This window comes from Pygocentrus nattereri, chromosome 3 (genome assembly GCF_015220715.1).
Source record: "Pygocentrus nattereri isolate fPygNat1 chromosome 3, fPygNat1.pri, whole genome shotgun sequence".
NCBI classification, from domain to species: Eukaryota; Metazoa; Chordata; class Actinopteri; order Characiformes; family Serrasalmidae; genus Pygocentrus; species Pygocentrus nattereri.
In genome coordinates, this window is record NC_051213.1 from 29,855,495 (window position 1) to 29,879,848 (window position 24,354).

Consider the following 24,354-nt stretch of genomic DNA (forward strand, 5'->3'; position numbering starts at 1 on the left):
TGGCCAAGTTGTTGCAGAGTACTACTGTACTGTCCTAATGGTGTCTTTACTGATAATGACTTTTACAATAGCCTTTTATCTGACACAAATAATGGTGACTGATATTACACTTTTGATCCTAGTTAGGAAAGAAGTCTTCCATTCTGACATTTTTCCTGACCATGGTCTTACTGCTGTACATTAGAGCAGGTTTATGAGCCTTGAAGACCCTAAAGCCCCCCAACAGTGCCGCTACACTAGGCCTTTAATGATCCTACAGCATCACACTTCCACTTGTTTGTGCAGCCATTTCTAAGTGGGTACACCGCTCAATTGAGGAGGAAAGAGGGCTTAGAGTAGAGATGGAGGAGGAACCGTTGTTATCCCATCTCATAGATTGATCGGCCTGTACACACACCTCAGGAAGGAGATAAAAAACAGAGGCCATTCATTTATCTACGCCTGCTGAGAGATAGATTCAGCAAGCAATTGTTAGTCTAATCTATTTGTCATTAATTCACAGGCTAATGGCCGTCTCTGAAAGGTTCCCTATTATAGCTTAATATATTAGTGCATGTGTATCTACTGTTTTATTAAGCATCGTGTAAGATGTAGGCCCACTCTTGGTTTGTTAGGGATTATGAATGCTGCTGCTTGTGTCTTTGGCTTAAAAGAGGTGATGTTCTCCGTTTGGTCTGCCTTTCAGTGGTTCTGTTTTTTTTTTTCCCCTCTATTCCACTGATCTCAAAGTGTTTGTGTGTGAGGGTGGGTGACTGGTTGAGTGAAAGAGAGAGAACTGGTGTATTTTGGTTTTGTGTTGTGTCTGCTAGGCTTTTTGTTCCTCAGTGGGGAACAGCTGGTACAGCAGGGGCCCCAGGGTCTCAGCGTGTTGCTGTTGTTTCTGCAGTTGTTGTAAAGGAGAGTGGCAGGGCAGGTGTGCACAGCACTGCTGATGAGCGTAAGACACACCGAGGGCCGTCTCTCACACCACACACACGCAGTAAGGCTGCAATTAGCAATTACTACTGTAATCAATAAACCTCAGAAGTTGCATTCATTCCCTGTGAGAACAAAACCCTGTTGTAATTTGATTTTTATTTTTTTCTCATTCTCACTGAAACCACCAGAGAGAATCTTTCAAAAGTTTAGACTCTTTGCAGTAAAGTAGAATGTGAGAAATTTTATTCTAATTTACACCTGATGAAAAGGACAGTCTTGTATCATTTCTTGACATCAAAATAACCTACTAGAAAAGCAATGTTTTAATATGATTTTGTATTGCATTCAAAATTATTGTTTACAGTATTGTTTTGGAGATTTTTTTGCACATATTTTTGAGACATTTATTGTCATTTCTTAGATCAAAACAAAAGGTTAAAGTGCAACCTAATAGAAGTGATGTTTTATCATGACTTGATTTTGATGAAGAGTTATTTTTGTCTTCTTATTTTGAGGAAAAAGTCAGAAGTGCAGACTTGAACCTGTTAAGTGGTTTAGTAATGTCTCATTAATTAATGATAGTAATGCTGACACATACTGTTTTAGATATTTTTAAGTAGTTTATTAATATGTTACTTAATGTGAGTCAACAATTGAGACAGTGTGAACTAAGCACTAAATTAAAGTTTAACCAAGTATCTACCTTTATTGGTACTTCTAAATGCATAAAAGCACAGTGTAAGCAAAATACACACACACACACACACACACACACACACACACACACACACACACACATATTGCTGCTGTCCAAAATTAGAACTTAACAGGAGACGGAATGTCAATGTAACCAAACCAGGCCCTGATTAGTTGGAACAGTAAAATACCTGAACAGGGCAGGAAATACATTCAGGGCAGGAAAACTCTAGGAGATTTGGCAACCGGTGGATACATCTACATATCTGACAGTCTACCATCTTTATCAAGAGAGTTCATTGGTTGCCTTAATTAAAATTTAAACAGTTACTAAATGTTAACATGAGATTTTAGTTCATTGCTCTGTGATGGTTTAATTCTAAAGTTTGTCCTAGCATTTTTTTGTTTTGTTTTGTTTTTGGTGAGTGATGTAGTTATAAGATATTTATTGACTTTATTTGACGTTGTCATAGACTTCAGTAAATTGTTCATCAATGTTTAATTCTTACTGTCCCAACTGTCGAGTCACAGTAACATATCAAACTACTTAATAAAATCTAAAAAAATATGCTAGTTATCATTACTGTAAATGATCAGGTTAACAATTTAGTAATGACTACTAAATCGAAATTGAAAAATGTTAGTTCTTATTTGTAGCATTACATAATGATTAGTTGTGACATTACCATTTAGTAATACTTATTACTCTCTTAAGTACCATTAATTGATGTACTCATATCCTAAGTTTTACCATTTAATCATAGTACTGTGCAAAATTCAGAGAGTACCCTAAGTACAAGTTATTAATTTTTCAACATTAGGGAAGAAACAGAAAACATATATTCAACAGAAAATGACTCAAACTATACTATATAACTACTATGTATACTATATAACTACTATGTAACTATATATAATATGCTTTTTTAGTATGTAGTGAGGCCGTTCTTTTCAGGAAATGTGACTTCATTCTTAGAAAAATCTGCAGGGATATTTTTTCCACACTGACAAAGGTCAGTGTTAGAAGTTGGTTGCATTTTCTGCTTCTCTCGATGCAAGTGATCCAAAACATGCTCACTGACGTGAAGGTCTGAACAGTTTATTGTTGTATGGACACCAGCAGCTTCTTTGTTTGATATGTATATCATAGATTTCTCAGCAGTGTGCTTGGGATCATTGTCCTGGTATAGAATGAATTTCATCCAAATCAAATTTGAAAGGCCATTGCACGAGATATTAAATTTTGTTTGTCTGCTCATTTGGTGGCCTGCCAGGTCTTGCATGCTTGTTAGGAGTCACATTTTTAAATATCTTTTAAATGATTCATTATTTATTTATGTAATTATTTCCAGTTTTGGGAACTTTATTCACTTCTCATTTGACTTTCCCCTTCTTTCTGCAAATGGATCATTTTATATCTAATCTCCTCAGAAATATCACCTTTAGCCATTTTAGCTGCTCATGAGAAAGAAATGTGTCAGGCAGCTGAGGTGCGTTTGTGTAGTTGCTTGTGTGCGTATTAGAGTCTGTCTGAAGAGCAACATATCAGTTTCTTATTCGAGTCCAGCTGTTGTTGCACACAACTATAACTGGTTAGGTTTAAGAGTGAAGGTAAGGTGTCAGTACAGCACAAAAGTAAAGAGTAGGTAAATTTAATACTGATAGATTTGATATTATAGTAGTGATGGAGGCCTTTTTGTGATATCCTTAAATACATTGAGTATCTCCAACAGTTACTTTGCACGAGGGCAAAAACATTCTTTATTTTCAGTGTAAGTTAATTGAATGAGATTTTATTCTAAGCAATTTTGGAGCATTTATATTGGTCCAATCATCATGAAAAACACCGTGTAAAGGAGAGCTGCTGAGCTCAAATGATGCAGAAAAATAAAAAGCCCAACAAAATGGAGATACATGTTTTTCTTTGGACAGTGATGATATGTTTTCTGCTCTTTTCTGACACTGAAAAGTTTATTTCACTGAAAAGTGAAATAAACAAAAGGGGGATTTCTGACTTTTGCACATAAACATTTTTTCATGTTCAATGGATTTTTGACAACAAATGTTTGCACACATGTACACTGCTCTCATCACTTCAAACAGTTGAGGGAATCCATACATCTGTCTTGCCATAATCTGCTTAGAGCTGCTTCATTCTGCTGGCCCTGTACACAGGACACATTTGTAACCTCTTCAAGAGGTTGTTTTTCGATCACAGCACAGAGGAACAATGCTGATCAATCCAGGAGAAGCTGAACTCCTGCTCTTTGCATGCACTTCTCTCCCTGATGCACAATCAGTCTAAAAGAAGCAACATAAAAATGCTTAATGAGATAAACAACTCAACCGAGATTTTCATGACTGACCCTGTTGTTGATTTGTGTGGTCTCCCTATCTTGCACTTTTTCGCTTTTCCTTTCGTTCTGTCCCAATTAGGTGTTGCCTCATTTATGCAGTATGCAGATAGGCTCCACTTTCTTCTCAGAAACATCACGACAGGGGCTTGGGGTGATAAATAGCAACGAAAGGCAATTACGGGAGAACTTGTAGGAAAATGTGCAGACCAGGGCCACGTGTCTGTTTGCCGTTTAGTCCTTGAAAAAGATCTATCGCCGACAGGATTGGCAAGGACTCCCAAATATGGAATGGAAATTACGAATATGTTGGATTTTTAAGGTGTGAAGGAAAAGGTTGTAGAGGCTGATGGTGCTGAACTACAGCTATCAGGCTATCAGTGCAGCTGTAATGTCTTTTTGAGAAGTGCTTGAATAAGCCGGGAAGGTCTAAGACACTATAGTCCAACTTAGCAGAAATATGTTTTTACAAATAACTCTTGATGGAAATCCATGACGGAAGTACAAGTTCTAAATTATATATATATATATATATATATATATATATATATATATATATGTTCATTTTTACCATGTGGATATACATTATTTAATATAATTTAGCAGGACAAGGATGAAACATTCTTAGCTTTCAGTGACAATTTAATTCTGTTATTTGTGTAATTTTGGACCATTTACAAATCATCATGATTAATCCATTCATCATGAAACTTTGACACATTATAAACAGCAGCCACCATTTTCAATTTATGTGAAAAATTAAAGAAATGGCAAAAGTGTAAAGATTTTGTTCTGACAGTAACAACATGAATTGTGTTTCTCTGTTCATTAATCTGGACACATTTATAATGTATTTTTCTTCTAGTATCTAGTATCAAATTACTTGAAATGTGTGAAGTATGCGGTCGTAACAGTCTCTACTCTTCTGGCAAGGCTTTACATTAGATGTTGGCACATTGCTGTGAGGATTGGATTGCTGTCAGCCACAAGAGCATTAGTTAGGTCAGGTGCTAGTGTTGGATGACCTGTCCTGGATCACTCTCCACTACAACTCATCACAAAGGCATTGGATGGAGCTCTATCACTCCAGAGAACTCCACTGCTCTACAGCCCAACTTTGGGGTACTTAATATCCCTCCACCTTAAAATAACTGAATTCACTAGTTAGATCAGAGTTTTTGGATACTTTTGGATAGTGGACATATTTTGGACAATGGAAAAACAGGGACGTTTTGTTCTAACAGTGATGATATATGCAGTATAGCTCTGTTCATTAATCTGGACACATTTAAAATGTCCTTTAGCTTCTTACAGACTCTTAGAGGCATGTGAAGTTGCACAGAACTAGCACATTATAATCCTTTTTCACATTTGCCTTCAGCAAAATTAGACTTTTATAACTGAAAAATTTGATGTCAATCTTTTGGACAGTGGTGTAAAACTTTGAACAGGTCTATGGATCATTGGTCAAATTGTTTTAAACTTTGAACTGACTTGAAATTAGACTTAAACACATAACACTACAATCTATACCAAATGTTTCAGTAGTGAATGTTTTGGTAGTGACAATTTTACTACGTACTAGTACATGACTAGCAAACTCAGCTTTGAACAGTTATACACACATAAAAATATTTTTATTATAACACAAAAATCTGAAAAAATACAAAAGAAAATGTGTTTGGCTACTGACAATTCCTAATGTTACCCACTGACTTTCAGACTTTGGGACACATTTACTTCGAAACAATGAGATCTAGGCTAACTGCTCAGCATGTGGCCATGAGGGGCAGGGATACAGTCTCACTTCCTGCTCTAAATGCGTTGCCTATAGACTAAAACTCTTTGTTTCTGTAGTGACATGAAAACATGGGGCAAGATTTTTTGAATAAAGTTTTTTTTTTCAACTCATAATAAATCTAAATCTTTCAACTTTAAAAAATTTAAGAAAAATCTTTGGAACAACCACCTCCCAACAGAAAGAATTTAGCTTATTGCCATCTCAATGAATGCCTTTAGTTTAAATGGAACATAGCATAATCCTTGTAAATGTCTATGGTCTCAACACTTCTTTGTTTATTTTAAAAGTTTGTTAGTTATGGTGGGTCTGCAGTTTAAAGTCATTTGGTAGTCCATATATATGGTCCATATATTTACACACTTGTGGGAGTGTGTGTGTGTAAATATATGTATATGTAATACACTCAGTGTCACTATTATGCATTATCCTTCATGCCTTCATGCATTAACACTCCACACACTCAGACATCACCCTTCCCGCCTCCGTTCACATCCATATCACACACATATTGCTACATGACTAAAGTGTGAAAAAGGTGGGCAGTAATAAATAAGCAAACTAACCTCACTTCTGAAGCTACATGAAGACTGTAATGCCTTCTTTCAAGTTTAAGTTGAACTCTTCAGCCTGACTGCTTTCTCTCACAGTGCATAATGTGCTGGGTCAACCTGACCACGGCAGAAGGCATTTCTCCAGCGCTCCAGCACTGCTGTAGGCCTTGGATCAGTGTCCAGATGTCTGCTAACCAGCAAAAAAAACTGATTTATACATTTTAGGTGATACTCTCTGTTGATGTGCTTTCGATCTCCATCATGCTTATTAAGACGGAATACATACCCTGGTTTTAAATAAAAATCCGACCTTTACTGCCTGCTTCATATCCAAATCAGAAAAAGCTTCAGTGTACCAGGGACAGCCAAATGGCCCAGAACTGCAAAAGACAAAGGACTTGTGTAAAAGTATGCAGACACCCTTCTCATTAGTGAATCCAAATATTGACTAATGCTCTTGTGGCTGAATGCAATCAAATTAGCAATATTCCTACATCTATTGTAAAGCCTTCCTAGAAGAGTAGAGGCTGTTACTGAAGGATAGTACATTAAATTACATATAAAAAAATGATGAGTGACTCAACTCATAAACCAGTTAGAAGAAAGTGCCGTTAATTTGAAATGATTCCATTCTCAAAGCTCGACTCAAAGCAGAGCAGTTCACAAAAACACTTCAGAGTATAAAAAAAGCAAGTTTAACGAGGGACAGAGGCGTGATAATGGACAGACTTTGTCCGTTTAGCCACATTTTCAAATGAATTAAAGAAATCGGCGCTATTATAAGCTAAAACATCTTGCCTACAGAAAACTGCCGACATCTCCGCTTTCAACAGCTCCGCCTCAGCCTGAGGAACCAGCCGGTACAGCCTTTAGCTGAGTGCTAACTTAACGAGACCTAGCTAGCATTAAACAGGTAGCTGCTGTGTGCAGCTGTTTCCTCCTTACTTTGTTGTTCTAGAATAAATGGCGCACATTTCCTAAACTAAAAATCTATTGCATATGTTTTTTAGTAAGTGTCTGTTAGCTAACGTTAGTTAGCACTGGTGTCAACCCACTCAGTTTACCTTATGAAGAACAGCTGTGTTGTAGTTAGTTTGGCTGATAATGGGCCGCGTGATGGAGGCAGTTTCACTTTCTCTGTAAACTCAGTACAATAACCTCACACAAATAGTTTTGACTTCCTGTTTTTGTTTAGACTTTAGCTACTAGTCTAAACAGTAATCTGTTCGGACTGCAGTGGAGGATGAAGTTTGTTTATCTCACATGAAACCAGAGCAGCACTCGAGTTTGAAACGTCAGGATTTTCACCTACCTAAAATGGCATAGCAATAACACATTTACGCAAACGTCTCACCTCACAGATAAAACATCATCACAGAAAATGCCCCCCCCCCATCTGACGCCTTGCTGTGTGTCTTTAACTGTTTAGAAGTCAAAGTGAAAATGCATTTCTGATGGTATGTAAAGTAGTATGATATTAGCATGCCATAGTAATATATCACAGTAAAGGAAGTCAGAACTGGATAAACTGTTGCTGTTGCTAATTTTAATGGTAGAAAACATCCACATGGTGGATTTATATGGTTTGAAGGCTGTGAATATGTTTACTGTCTGTAGAAATTGACACCTTTGAGTTAGCTCAGGAAGCTAATGGACAGTAGGACTGTCACTAAAAATTTGCAACGTAGGAGGCGTTGAGGCAGGACGTGTGAGTTGCTTTTATTTAAATGAGATTCAACATAGTCCAAAAACACAGTGGCAGAGGTTAGTGGAACAGATAAATCCATGACAAGACAAAACAAAGTAAAACAGAACTAAACCAGAAATAAAAGCTACAACCAGAGAAACAAAGCCTACAGTCCAAAACACAGGCAACAGCAAGGTGTGTAGACAATGCAAGACAAAGGGACTGAGCAAAGAGAGGGTAAAATATTAAAAGTGAAAATGAGAAACACCTGAGACCAATGAGAGGGTGACATTAGGAGGCAAAGAACAGGTGGAGACAGGGCAGGACAGGGGAGGAGCTAACATAACAAAAGCACATGTCACAAGAAAACAAAGGCACATGGCAGATGACACTGGGAAACCAAGAACAAAAAGAAAGACCAGGACAAAGAGTGAGCAGATGTTACAAAAACCATTATTAATTGAATAATCCCCCCGTTATTTTGACTTAATAGGGTGTATTAATCAGTCACCGACTCTGCAGAGCCTTTCAGGAATTCTCAACTACTTTGTTGAAACAGATAAACTAGGAAGCTTTATGTATAAAATCATCTAATTGTGAAATGCAAACCTTGTTCCTTTCACAGGCCATAGAAGGATAGCGGAGCATGCTGTAAACAGAATTCAAAAGTTTGTCTTTAGTTTTGTATGTACAGATTATTTTATAGGAGTAGGCTTTAATTTTGTGTATACAGATTATTTTATAGGTGTAGGCTTTAGTTTTGTATGCATAGATTATTTTATAGGAGTATGCTTCAGTTTTATATGTACAGATTATTTTATGGGTGTAGACATTAGTTTTGTATGTGCAGATTATTTTATAGGTGTTTGCTTCAGTTTTATATGTACAGATTATTTTATGGGAGTAGACTTTAGTTTTGTATGTACAGATTATTTTATAGGAGTTTGCTTCAGTTTTATATGTACAGATTATTTTATAGGAGCATGCTTCAGTTTTATATGTACAGATTATTTTATAGGAGTATGCTTCAGTTTTATATGTACAGATTATTTTATGGGAGTAGACTTTAGTTTTGTATGTACAGATTATTTTATAGGAGTTTGCTTCAGTTTTATATGTACAGATTATTTTATAGGAGTAGGCTTTAGTTTTGTATGTACAGATTATTTTATAGGAGTTTGCTTCAGTTTTATATGTACAGATTATTTTATTGGAGTAGGCTTTAGTTTTGTATGCACAGATTATTTTATAGGTGTTTGCTTCAGTTTTATATGTACAGATTATTTTATAGGAGTAGGCTTTAGTTTTGTATGCACAGATTATTTTATAGGTGTTTGCTTCAGTTTTATATGTACAGATTATTTTATAGGAGTAGGCTTTAGTTTTGTATGCACAGATTATTTTATAGGTGTTTGCTTCAGTTTTATATGTACAGATTATTTTATGGGAGTAGGCTTTAGTTTTGTATGCACAGATTATTTTATAGGTGTTTGCTTCAGTTTTGTATGTACAGATTATTTTATAGGAGTAGACATTCGTTTTGTATGTGCAGTTTATTGTATAGGTGTTTCCACAGTCATTTTCTAGTAAACTGCTTGTTTACTCTTACTTGAGTAATTTTTTTATTAATACTTTCATTCGCACTCAAGTAAATTACCACTACAGTAACAGAACTTTTACTTAAGTGGGGATTTTCAGTGCTTTTTACGCACCTGCATGGAGGGACAAACTCCCTATTCTTACCTTTGTTTTCAGAATAAACACTGGCTGAACTTTTAGATAAATGTTGTATTTCTTTTAATTTTCAGACCATACCAGATGTTTAATTTGATGACTGATGGTAGTTTAAATTTATCAACAAGGTGAAAACACCTCTGGAGGTTTGCTGTGGAGGTTAATGGGGCACAGGGTCACCTTAAACATCAGACCTTTCCAAATATGTCAGTTTTACCCCCACAGTTAGCTACAGTTATCATAATTCCAGCAATGCTGCCAGATTTACTCATCACTTTTCCCACTGCATTCAGTCTTTCCAAAAGCATTTTACTGTTATAAATATAGTTGAGAGGACACTCAGAAAACATGCTTTTTTAAATGAGGACCCTGTGGGTTTTGAAATGGATATATTTGGAAGATTTGATGCTTTTGTAATTATGCTCCACTAATCTTCAGTCTAAGTCCTTTTTTGGAGACTCATTGTTGAAAGTTCTGACAATAAATGATCAGAATAATAAGTTAAGATGAAAATTAAAAACATTGAAATGAACACCTGATGGAAAGGACAAACCACTTTTATATATTTAGGTGTGAAAATTTCTGAAAATGATTCACTTCAGGCTTTATAGTCATATTTTTTATTAAACCTGTATTTCATCTGTATAACACCAACAGCTAACTACACCTGAGATCAATATGAAGTTATCAGCAGCACTACTACACTTAAATGTTCAAATTATAACTATGTAAATGTGTGTTGTCCTGGAGCATGCTTGCAGTGCGAAAGTAGCAATAGACTGTTTACTTCCACTGTATGGCTTTCTAACAAGATGGTAATTGTTCACAGTTACTACGTTCTGAAACAGTATAATAATAAGATTGGATTTTAATATGTGCTATGTGTATTATGAACACATATAAATGGATCAAATAAGAACAACATGACCACATGTTCTAAGGTACATGGACTTGAGAAAACTGAACCTGATTTTTAAAAAAGAAACAGTGAGCTCTTATTTCTTGCTTTCAGAGCTGTGTGGATGTGGGTGAGGCTGTGGACCTGAAAGGTCTTCAATGAACGTCAGGCCTCATACTGCAGTGTAGGTCGCAGCACAGAGTCTTAATGTGGCGCCCACAGGAGGCTTTCTGCAGCCTGTCTGAGACTTGGCTCAGGAATCGGGCACCTTCTGCAGGAGTTGGCATTGCTTCCAGAGTGTTAGGGTAACGAAGGGTTGTGTGAAGGTCAGCGGACATATGTGTGAAAGTGCATGTGTGTTTTTGTATATTATAATATTTTATTTGAAAATTAATTGGGCAGATTTTTTGATAAATTACTGAACTTAGAAGGTGAAGCCGTTAACTCTTTTGTTTTTGCTGATGTTAAGCTTAGATTCAGATTCAGAGCTGTTTGAGGTTTACACAGTTCTTATTACATATCATCACTCTCCAAAGAGAGGGAAAATGGTCTTTAAGTTTACTGTAAGTTAATGTAAAGTGAATTTATTCTGAAATTTTCACACAATGTAAAGATCAACTGCTGTTCAAATGATGAAGAAAAATGAAAAAATCGACAAAAATTAAGGAACATGTTTTTTTTTTTTGTTGTTTGTTTTTTTTTGACAGCAGTGGTGTACCCTGTCCAAATATGTATAGATACCTGCTCATCCAAGGTTTATTTTCCCTGGAAAAAAACAAAAAACTAAGGTTTGAATAGTTGGTTTGTTACATTAACAGCCTCTTCTAATCTTGAAAGGCTTTACATCAGATGCTGGAATACTGCTGTGGCGATTTGAATGCTGTCAGTCGCAATTAGTGAGGTCAGGTACTAATGTTGGATGTTCAGTTTTGGATCACAAACTGCACTACAACACATCACAAAAGTATTGAATGGAGCTCCATCAATCTAAGGAACACGGTACATCTGCTCTACAGCCCAGTGTTGGGATGTTTTATATGCCTCCACCTTAAAATAACTGAATTAATTAATTAGATCAGGGTTTCGGGTACTTTTGAATGGTGAACATCTTTTGGACAGTGATAGAAAATGGAAAGTTTTCTTCTAACAGTGATAATATATGTTATACAGCTCTGTTCATTAATCTGGACACATTTAAAAGGCTCTGACATCCTCCTGCTAGAAGCATGTGAAGTTGAACAGAACTAGGGCATTAAAATTACCTGCAAACAAAATTGGTTTCATATAATTGAAAAAATTGAAGCTTTTCAATGCTTGGCATTGAGCCTGGTGACTCTACGCTCATGCATGCCTGCTTCAGAACATCCCATTCTATTGGTAGTGCTTTTCTGCAGAGATTAGACAAGCTGTGTGAGCTGAATTCACTAATTTAATTAAAGTTTTTGAATACTTTTGTACAGAGTATATCACTGCATTATTTTTATTTCTTTATTTATTTTACTTTATTTGAAAATGAAAGTGGCCCTTTACATAGAAATCTTATGGTGAATGGACCAGGAGAAATGATCCAAAATTACAAAATCACAAAATGATTGTGCATGAAAATGAAATTACTGTAAGATGCATTAAAAGGTGTGCTTTTTTTTCATTCTCCTGAAAACACGTCCTTGGAAATAAGTTTTCTTGTGATGCATATGGGTCAAACCAGTGTGTCTCTACTGTAATAATAATATAATAAATAAGTAATAAAGTAATAATAAATAAGTAAAATAAAATATGTAATGTGCACAATAACCAGTTGCTACTGCTGAGAAAATGTGAAAATTTCCAACAGTAATCGTTAATTAATGTCCACCTACTGTTGAATACAAACTGCCAATTTGACCTGTGTGACTCTGTTTTGCTCTCTCTCTCTCTCTCTCTCTCTCAATGTGATGCAGGTCGAAAGTTCGTCATAGCGAATGCGCGGGTGGAGAACTGCGCCATTATCTTCTGTAATGATGGCTTCTGTCACATGTGTGGCTATACGCGGGCCGAGATCATGCAGAAACCGTGCACCTGCAACTTCCTGTACGGGCCGCACACCAAGCGCCTGGCCATCGCACAGATGGCTCAGGCCCTGCTGGGCTCCGAGGAAAGGAAAGTGGAGATCACGCTCTACAGGAAGGACGGTAGGACAGCCATGACTTTCTCCATGACCGGAAGTGACTAATGATGCTTTGGATGCTGAGCTCTTGCTCCCTGTGTGTGATTTGTCACATGGCTGTGGCTCAGCATCTGATATGAGGGCTTAAATGTGTTTTTGTTTTTTTGTTTTTTGGAAAGGTCTGCATGTGTTCTGCCTCTCCACAGGAATCGTGTTGGCATTATAAGATGAGACAATGCTTGCTAGCTGGCTGTGTCTGTCTGCTATAGGAGAGCAGAGGGAGGAGACTTTAGCTTAGCTTTTGAGACTTGTGTGCTGCCCTGGGGTTGGACTCAGGTCAGCTCCTATTGTTCCATTCAGGTACTCAGAAATGAAAGTGCATGCATAATCACTTTCCCGAGCCACAGAGAGAGCTGCAAGAAGCCTGATTATTAGAGTGTGAGGAGGAAAAAAGAAAGTGGAGAGAGAGAGGGAGGGGGAGAGAGAGGCTGAAAGGCCCTTTCACATCAAGTTGTGCCTGAATGTTTTACCAATTTCCCAGGATGCAGTTACATGTGATGATGTAACAATTCCAGTCAAACAGTCTGATTGGTTGAACAGCACCACTTTTACCTCTTACCTGCATTATTTCACTCACCATTTTTAAGTAACAACAACAGTCTTGACTGCTACTTTTTTACCATATTGATGATGTTATTCAAGATAACATGCTCTCTCTTGTGTTCTGTTGCTTAAAAGTGAGCCAGAGTAACATTAGAGAAGAAGAAAAGGAAACTTCTGGCCCAGATAAAAATGATAACATTTATTCACAGCTGAAAATGCTGGTCATCTCGGCTGAAAAACAGCTCAGTTCCTTTTCTTAGGTTCGGTTGCAGATGAACATTTTTATTATCTTGGCGTAAGCTAAATGGGTGACTTTATTGAGATCTCTACTAAAACTCGAGAGGAGACACAAAAAATTACTGGGAGGCTTTTCTAATCATTGTAAGTTTTCTTACAATGATCTTGTCGTTGTCTAGGAGACACTACACAGATATTAAGATGTCTTTTTTTTTTGCTTGTTTTTCTTTCCTCTAGATTGATCTGCCAGTTTGCCAGGACATCATTACTGCAACAGTTAAATATGAAGAGAGAGAGAGAGAGAGAGAGAGAGAGTGAGTGAGAGAGAGAGAGAGAGAGAGAGAGAGAGAGAGAAACAGACTGAGCGTGAAACTGAAAGAGAGACAGATAGACAGGGTGAGACAGAGAGAGATAGACAGACACAGAAGGAGAGAGACAGAGTGTAGAGACAGATGCACAGAGAGAAAAAGGGGAAGCGTGATAGTGAGTGAGAGAGACAGACAGAGAGCAACAGAGAGAGTAAGAGTTAAACACAGAGTGAGACAGAGCGACAGACGCAGACAGGGACCTGTTGGTTCTTATTATCCAAAGAAAATGTCACTGGTGCCGAAATACAACAGCACAGTGAATGATAAGCAATCAATCAGCCTTGTAACAATGCAGCTACATTTTCACCTCATCTCTGAGAGGTGTCTTGTAGAGCAGGTGTGGAGCGCAGTGGTATGATAGAGGGGCAGCAGATGTTTGTTGTCAGCTGATAGATCACATTCCCTGTCCTTTACTGCCCGAGTGGACTCAACTCCACGCCACCAATCATAGTTTCCACTGTTTACTCTGAGAGCTATCTGTTTCATGTATATGCAGCAGCCACTCTGGCTAAGCTAAAGGCCTCAGCATGTAGTACGACACAGTTTAGGCTGCACTAATGGCACTCATCTGATCCGTGGCTTTAGGGTAGATATCTAGCTTTCTGCTTTTCCACTTTATTATATTTATTTGTGTCAAGATACTATTAGAATGTATATAGTGCTTCAGGCTGAGGTAGCATACTCAGCAATAAATGTAGAAATCACTGAACTCACAATGATTCAGTTTGAATAAGACTCTGTAGGAAAGGAATTCAGATCTCACCATGATTTAATGATTTTCAATTGAGTAATTTTTGTATGATTGTGAATTATTATTTTAAACATACTGCATAATTACTGAATTAATTACACTTCTTTGCAATATAAGCAATAAATAGCATATGCCAAGCTTTTTGAAAGTAGGCTAAGCACTATGTTGCACACTATTATCACTGATTATAATCCATTCAAACATTCCAAAATCTCTGCAGCCAAATCACTACCTTCAAATCAATGTGAGGCACTGAAGCATTTTTACACCCTAACTCTCCTATTAGCAAATAGTAGTACAGAAAACAGGGGTAGCACTGGCAGAAGCAGATTTTATTTCAATGTGAGCCGTGTGTATTGTAGCCACAGGTCCACTGTCACGTGTGTATGTGTGTATGATAAGCTTTGGGACACAAGACTGACCTGGCTGTTTTTCTTGGGGTCAGCTTTGTGAGGTTCTCTTACCTTCTTTTATTCTCTCTCTCTCTCTCTCTCTCTCTCTCTCTCTCTCTCTCTCTCTCTTTCTCTCTTTCTTTATCTGTATCAGTTCAGTAAACAGAGCCTCTCTGGCACTCCCTGGTATTTCCCTTCTGCAAGTCAAACTTGCCTGCAGAGCACCTTAGAGCTGAAAGAGTCATCATTTAAAGCAAAGTTGCAATTTGAAGGTGAAATTTTGAACGTTTTTTTTTTAAATGGCCAGAAGTAACAGGCCTCATTTACAGAAAATAATCACAATTTAAAACATAGTCACAATTTTGGTCAGAAAAATTAAATAGTTTGCCAAAACATTCAGCTCTGGACTCCCTCCCCTCCCTTCAAACATGCACACACAAACATGCTTACACTGTGTAGAATCAGACTCAAGTAAAGGCACACATTAAGCCTGTGCACAGACATTGTCCGAGGCAGGACAGCTCAATGGACAAAAAGGGCAACCTACAGCACATTGCAAACACTCTTATCAGGATCTTGTAATCATTTTTCAGAGGAATCCAAATGTAGCACTGAGAGTTTTTCCCAGGAAGCCTAAAGTACTAGTTTTACAGTCCAAATAGGGATTAAACCCCACTCTCCAGTTTGCAAAGCTGCTACATTTCTCAGGACTGTTTTTGAATCGTTAGCCTTTATATCTTTTTTAGAATGCACTAATTAACTCACATATTAAATAAATTTGATCCATTTCATCCCATTTTGAAATCTGTAAAAGCAACCATACACACAAACCTGCTGGTGTGGATTCATCTGTGAATTTCTCTCTTTTAAGTTTTGCACAAATATACTGCTTGAGTGCTATAATACACCCTTGTGGGGAATCTGAACTGTTGTGGAAAAATATATCCTGTATGTTTCACAAAATGAACATCAAAATTCAAACTTTTTACTGGCTGCTTCAGTTTTTTCACAGTTAAAATACAGATTGTTCCAATATCAGAAATATTATGATAATATATATTACTGTAGACATTTTATCTCTTTTCATTTGTGCTACAACACCTGCAACTTTCTTTGCACCAGTGCAGCCTGCACAAAAAAGTATGTTACAGCCCTGCCAAGGGGGCAGTTGTACGGTCTGAGGGCAAAGGGCAGAAGCTCAAACCCCCTGAGTCTATCTGTGCACATGCCTAAGACTTGCTATTTGTTTATGTACAATGCACAGTGGGGAACACAGCAATGTGCTGGTCTGACGCTTCGTAACAAGGGATTCCGATCACTCCTCTGAAAGTATGGAATGTGCATAAGGAAATACAGAGAGTTTGTGTGTTTGGTTGAGGAAAGAGGAGGTGACAGGGCCTTTTTCCCCCTCTCTTTTTCTCCTTCATGCCGGTGCAGCCATTCGTCTGGTGAGTGGTGCGCTGGCATCAGCCTTCACCATGATGGATGACCAGCTCTCATGCTCAGTTGTCCTGTCGCTGATCTGACTGGCACTTAATCAATCACTGCGAGATGGAGGCTCAGCTCCACTGTAGATGCACTACCTGTGAAAGAGAGAGTGGAAGAGAGCATAACTGTGTGTGTGCGTCTGTAAAGTAGAGACGGCCCTCAAATAAGTCCATAATTGCCACTGGGTCAAGGAGGTCACAGCTTATTCATTCAGTGTTGGCATTTGGGTCTAAATGTAAGTGTACTGCTGTAACCCAGCACAGAGCAGAGACCAAATCCTTTCCATCCGGTTACTATCAACTTTAGTTGCTTTCTGCTTTCTCTGTCCTTGAGATGATGCCAGTGTCCTTTAATAGTTTCCTGGAAGCGTAAAAAGAGTCAGACTTGAGAAATCCCTCTCGCGTATAGTAGTGCTGAACAGATTAAATTCACTTTCTTCGACAATCGCACAGTCCCAGAATGAGTTTGTGGATGTAACAGCAGCAATAGTATTAGTACTCATTACTGGTATTTCACAGACAAACCTGATCCTACATCAGTACTCTTGCCTTACATTCTTACAAGTTAAAATTAGAGATGCCAAAAAGGGTTCTTTGAAGCAATGCCATAGAAGAAACATTTTATTCTGCTTTTAAAGAGCTGTTTTTGGATGCTACTGTTAAGAAGTTTGGAATCAGCCATATGAAAAGAGTTTTGTTTTATCTCATCACAGTGCTACTACTCTGCAATGTTTTATCTAATTTGTAAGAAGCTGTAAAAAATGAAGAAATGTTAGATGTGTCTACAATGATGAACAGAGCTGCAGATGATTCCTCAATGACTGAGAAAGCTGTATAGATTTGAGAATGAAGTAATAGTAAAATTAACAACCAGAATGACTTGAATTTGAGCAGAGGTGATAAAATCTCAAGGCAGATAAATTGAGAAATTACTTTAAGTGGGTAGTAACAGTATTACAGTATTGTTCAGTATTGCTTCCAACAAACTTTAAATATTATATAAAACATCTTAAAATACCTTCTGGAATCTAGTTAAAGATTTTTCAGACTACACAGTAAAAGTTATTATTGAATACATTAACAACACTTAATATGGCAAATGATTCCAAACCTTTGAACAGTAGTGTAAAGAACTTGTTAATAATTTAAAGAACCTCCACACAAGGTTATTCGTGTTTCATAGAAATGTATATTTAAACCAAGAACCATTTAGGACCTTGAGTATAAATCTTTTTCTGCAAGCTTTGTCATACCAACATACCAATAATCTATTTCCAGAATTGTATGCGACTTAAATGTCTTTACCCTGTAGAGAGTCCAACCCCAGTGACCCCAGGGTCACAGAAGGCTGCAGCTTTCTATAGTGTTTTTCATTATCCTTAAGTACTATGGTGAAGATTACCATCTGCAGCCAGGCAGCTGTAGCCAGCTAGGACACCTGCCATCTAAAATTCCACAAACAAGAGAGTGAGGCAACCCCAGTCCGTAGTCGGCTTCCTTAAGCGGCCATTCTGCTGCTTAACTGGAATTTTTATCAGCCATTATGAGGAGCGATGTCCAATTTGATAAGCTAACTTTGTCAGTAGGCCCTCTATGTTTCCGCCTGCAACAATGGAATGAGTTGGTTTGTGTTGTTCATAGTTATAGATTCTGTCTGATTGTCAGACAACTGCTGTTGAGCCCAGAAGAGCTGGCAGCTGACTGAAGCTGAATGGACTCAATTCAGGGTGGAGTTCTGTGGGAGAGAAGCTATTGTGAGTTTGAAATGGCTCAGAATAGCACAATCCCACTCTTCTGTGTGTGCATGTGTCAAGGCACAGCAGGCCAAGCCAAAGGAAAATGCTGACATCAGCTCCTGAAGAAGTGCTATGAATCCCCAAAATGCATCATGCCACCTTCACAAAACTCAGAGCTCTGGAAAAATAATAGCATGCCATTGAATCTCACTGACATCAAGAGGCCACACCATCAGTAATATACCTGTTTCACAGCTGTTTTACAGTGTTCCAGTAAATAGGCATGTTGCTCAACTGGGTTAGTAGGTTATGTGAATGCCTTTCACTCCTCTAATTGCCTGTCCAAAATGTCATTATATGTTATTGAAGTTATTCTTTTTGCAGGAGATGTTTCTGAAGAAAAATGAAAAATTTAAAGCAAGTTTCCTGAAAGAGAGCTTTGATAAAGGCAGAGCATGGGCACACAAATTACTGAAGAATAATTTGTTATATATAGAAGACAAGTATTTAATAAACAATTACACAGAAGCCTCACAAAGTCACACACACACACACACACACACACACACACACACACACACACACACACACACACATATATATATGTATTATGCGGGCCGTCTGTGTAATTGTGTATTAACTACATGTTTAATAGCTGAAGGCAAGTGAAAAAAACAAAACAAAGGTGGTCTCTGACTTTTCCACTGTACTGTGAGTGTTGTTGGTGCGTGCATGTACAGTATATACACTCACTGGCCAATTTAAATGGTACACTTGTTCAGTTGCTTGTTAACACAAATAGCTAATCAGCCAATCACATGGCTGCAACTCATTTAGGCATGTAGAGGTGGTCAAGACAACTTGCTGAAGTGCAGACTGAGCATCAGAATCTGGAAGAAAGGTGATTTAAGTGACTTTGTCTGTCTGAGTCTGAGTCTGAGTATGTCAGAAACTGCTGATCTACTGGGATTTTCACGAGCAACCATCTCTAGGGTTTACAGAGAACGGTCCGAAAAAGAGAAAATATCCAGTGAGCAGCAGTTGTGTGGATGAAAATGCCTTGTTGATGTGAAAGGTCAGAGGAGAATGGGCAGACTGGTTTGAGATGATAGAAAGGCAACAGTAATTATACTTGTTTAAAGTATGTCACGAAGAATTAAGGCAGTTCTGAAGGCAAAAGGGGGTCTGACCTTTTACTATCAAGGTAGTAACATGGTAGTGTGTGTGTCAGTAGTATCAGTGTATGAGACACAGTGGTGCTGCTGTTTTTTTACATGTCAGTGTCACTGTTAGGTTGAGAGTACAGCTCCAAATATATCCACAGTAGCTCTGTGATCAGAAAGAGATCATAGTGTCTATATTTCTGTGTTCTCCTCATTTTGCTTCTTTCTCCCTAGCAGATGATTTCTCACTGAAAACCGTCCAGCAGTGCGCTAGAAACCCATATGTTCAACAATTATTTTTCTCACACCCATTTTTTCCTTTGTCAGTCCCTTCGGACTGCTGACAAGATAGAGCCCATGCTGAGTGTGACGGAGCTTATGACTCTGCAGTGTGTTCTATATCAACCTGTAATATATCAGGCCCCTAGTACACATATCATTACAACTAAATCAGTGCAGATTATTTAGCGCTGAGCTTCTGTTCACAAGTTTAATGCTAGCGATATGGTTAAGCAGGTATTTTTTAAAATGTTGACTGATCATCAGAGCAGTGTGATATTGCTGTGTTTGTATTTTCTGTGGTGAAAGACACGTGTGTCCCGTAGAGATGTGCATGCTTTTTCATGTAAGGCTTTGTGACAGACTCTGCTGGTGATGCATATTTATTTGTGCTGTGTTGTGCAGTGGGAATAGGGCTGTATGCGTTTGTATGGGTGCACTGTTATCTCTGGGAGTTGCAGTTGCTTGTCAGGAACTTGTTCTGCTCCTTATATGTGCAAAACCAGAAAGCTGTGAAGCTGGCTGATCAGATGAACCATGTTATCTCCTTGAACTGCAGGCTTATTATTATTCTTAAGATTTATTACTCTGTCACTATTGTAAATTATTCACTGCTATGAAACAAAATATGGGTCATTCCACACCAGCTCACTTAGGGCATGTTCAGTCATGTCCATGGACTTTAATGAAACAAATCAAGCAAAAACTAATAACTTATGCAGCCATGCAAAATTTGAAAGCTGTGTAAATGTTTACAGAATGACTAAACTGAGCTGAAATATTAACTGGATATAAATACACCAAGAACATTAATTAAAATCAACTGGTTTCATGTTAACAAATTTCCACACTTTTTTGAAGGATATGCTTTTTTAGTCAGGTTGTGCAATGTGTAGATTTGTGCAGCCGGTTTTAATATTATCTATTTAATATATCATCTAAAGTTTAGGTTTTATATAGTATTCCTACAGTTCTAACAAGAATCTAAAGCAACAAGATTTTCCTGCCACCTCAGTTTTAAACAATGTTTTTGGCCTTTTTAATTCACGTGCACTGTAACAATTAGCTTGATTATTCTGCTAGTTTTAATCAGTCAGTGGTCAGGTACTATAGTCATATGTTGGTATAGAACCACATCACCCTCTACTTGTTGGTGGTGGGATGAAATATCTGAGTGGGTGGGCAACTTGAGTTGAGGTAGTATTTCTGATTGGCTTAGTTTGGGAAACTAAGCCCCTTTCCTAATTACACAGATGCACACACAGACATTATCTAAGGTGCTTGTCCACCTGGGTCGCAGGGGTTGCTGGAGCCTATTCGTACTATGCTCACTGGGCAGAAGGCAGGATAGACCCTGGACAGGCCGCCAGTCCATCACAGCTTTCCTAAATACCGATTGCTGAGTTGCAGCTTAGCTTAGAATGATATACCACAGCATTGTGGATGGGGAATTTATACATTGCATACTCAAATTATGAATTTTACTCGTTTTGAAAAATGATGACAAGACGAATGGTGTTTGGTTTTCTGGTATGTTTTTTATTAAATAAACACAAATTGCACATTAAAAATTGTGTGCTCTGTAAAGATGTTAACTTACTTTTACTTGACAAAACATAATTTGACAAGGCTGCCAACCATATATGAATGTACTTTAACCTTTTAGACAAGGAGCTGTGAGAAATTGCCATCATCCGTTCCTCACTGACTTCACAATTTCTATTTTAATTTCATAGTGTTTTTGAATTGTCGACAGTTACCAAATAACACACCTTAAAAAGAATAAGTGAAAAAAATGTCAAAGTCCTGCGTATTTTGACATCAGTGGTCTGTGAGAGCTTTGAGACATAGGCCCAATCCCATTTCTTATTTTTACCCCTACCTCTTGTTTTCAAGTGTAATCCTCCCCCTTGAAACTGAGTTAGAAGGGGTAGTGGTTGAAATTTTCGGCCTATGAAATGGGAGAATCCTTCAAGAACCGTATACGTCATCAGTTGTTGTCAGCGACTTTTATGTAAACAGATAAGACAAGGTTTTCCGGCCATTTCCAATATGCCGCATCCGGCTGTGGTGATCGCACTTGTGTGTCACATGACAGGACAGGTGAATCATATTTAAAATAGCCTGAAAAAAAATCAGGACGTGTTTTCCTGCTGTGTCTCCATACTGTAACAATAATGGTACATCACACTGACATTTTCCAAAGGAGACTGAATCAATCAAACGAGCCCCCAAATAAAAAAGAGCACAAACAAAAAAACTACATCCCTTCAGCTACTAGCGCTGCTCTGTAGGTGACCCTTCCCATCTGCAGTGACAGCAGAGGAAGGGAAAGTTCAGCTTCTCACTGCTTAAATACATTTAGAGCATCATATGCCTTCAAAGAGGGGGGCAGTTATTTATTATCGCCACCAAGAATTCTTTGGTGATATGAAGCTGAACTCAGCTTTCTAATCGTCAGCTTCATGATCGATTTCCCATTCCACCATAAATGGTGAGGCAACCTCAGATACCAGAACATAACTGCTGCACCATTTAAGGTGGAACAGGAAATTTATGGTAGCGATCCGAAATGGTAGTGATCCGAGACATCAGCATCTCAAACTTGAATTCTCTTGCTTTAACTGGTGAATTCACAGTGAGAAAGTGATCCTAAACAATTACTTGAAATTTATTGACTACATCAGCTATTAATACACTAGCTACCTATATTTTTAAACCAGTTAAAGTTTCTTTAAGTGCAGCACAACCTTGAAGTACTCTAAAGCTAATGATAAAGTTAGAATGATAGTTTTAATTGTGTGGCATAGCAGCATGTTTATGGGACTGAGTGTGTTGTAGTTCTAACAGATAGGCAGATAATGAATGCTGACTGCTTTGCTGGCTGCTGTGGCTGCCGGCTGACTGCCTCATTACTCGTGCAATGATGCCATGCTTGCTCACTAAACACGAGGGAGGGGAGAGTGCACCCTCACACATACACGCACGCATCACTGCAACCTCACGACTCTCTGCCTCTCCCTCCAGTACAGGTGTGTAAAAGTGCTAAGAAGTGAGGGTGAGAAACATGGCCTGATTATTGTTTGTCTCTCCCTCACTTTAACACTGTCCTGTCCTGTCTGTGTGACAGTCAGGTGCTGCAGTGCTGTAGTGCTGTAATGCTGCGTGTGAAGAAGCTGGTGTGGTTTATATAAAGTAAACAGGATGATCTGTTTAGCTCTGTTAGCTGGTAGTCTGCAGTTCCAGCATGATGCATTTGTTTATGGTTTCAGATCTTCTCTGCACACGCTCCTCGTTTCCTGCATTACCGAGCCACAGTGTGTATGTGTGTGTATCTGTGTGTGTGTGTGTATGTGTGTGTGTGTGTGTGTATCTATCTATCTCTTCATTCTCTCTCTCTCTCTCTCTCTCTCTCTCTCTCTCTCTCTCATATTCTCTGATTTAAACTCAGGCGGTTGTCGCTGTGTGAAAGTCCCTGCACCTCCTCTCCTCGTTTGAATATGAAAATATGCAGAGAGAGTTTGTAGAGAGAGAGTGTAGAGAGTGAATTGAGTGGAGGAATGTGACCTGGGATGTGTGGATGAGAGTTGCGCTTTTCTCTCTGTATTCGTTTCTTTCTCTCTAACAGCAGCTCGGCACTTCTCTGCTTGCACAGTGTCAGCTGCTGTCTAAGAGCGCTCCGGCCTGCTCACAGAACTCCGTCTCCTCCGTAATCTCAGCCTGCTTCACTCTCTGCTGCTCTCATGCAAATCACATGCAAATCTCTCACATGCCCTTTCCTGCCTGCAACTCAAGCACATCAAAGCAAAGAGAGTGGATTTATGAATGAGTGATTTTAATTAATGTGTGGTGCGTACAGAATGAAAAGGGTGTCATCTTTGAAAAAGTAACTAAGCATTGCAAGTAGCAAATGAGGACACTTTAGCTGACCATCGTCATCACTCAAAAGTTAACTGAAGTGAAATAAAAATAGAACTTTTTTGTCTTATTTTAAGTATTGACTTTATTGGTTTTGCACCTTTTGAATCTTCAGTTTTATTTGTAATGTTATTAAAAAGCAACACATAAATTATTCACATTGGACCTTTATATAACATTGAGTTTCCAGTTTAATTTGCTGTGCTACTGAACTTATGGAGTATTATTAGACAAACACTGAGAGGTTTTTGACAATAGAAAAACTCTTAACTATTAACTGTTTTAATTGTGTTCTTATATACGCTTTAGATTTTTTTGTCCTGTAGCCTATCAGTATCATGTCACATCAAACAGTTTGTAGTTTTTTTGTTTGAATTAAAATTATTTGTGTTAAACACATTCAGTTTAATCTGCACAGAGCATGAGCACAGCAAAATTAAAACAATCAGTCAGACAATTTTGGCAAACTAGAAGTAATAGTGTAAGAATTAGCCAATGGGAAAAGTCCTCTTTGGTCTGTTTTAACAGTTATATTTTGTGAAACACATTAGAAGTTACTTTACCTTGTTAGCCCTTACAGTCTAAGACAAGTGTGAGGCTACTGTAAGGAAAACATTTGAAAAACATTTACTAAA

At 38.0% G+C, this 24,354-nt stretch overlaps 1 protein-coding gene across 1 annotated transcript in view; it reads left to right on the plus strand.

Annotated features, from left to right (window-relative positions):
• kcnh2b (potassium voltage-gated channel, subfamily H (eag-related), member 2b) overlaps positions 1-24,354 on the plus strand; it is a 302,801-nt gene that overhangs the window by 20,433 nt on the left and 258,014 nt on the right. The window contains exon 2 of the mRNA XM_017712338.2: positions 12,580-12,810. Within this exon, the coding sequence (XP_017567827.2) occupies positions 12,580-12,810 (231 nt within the window). The remainder of the gene's footprint in view (positions 1-12,579; positions 12,811-24,354) is intronic.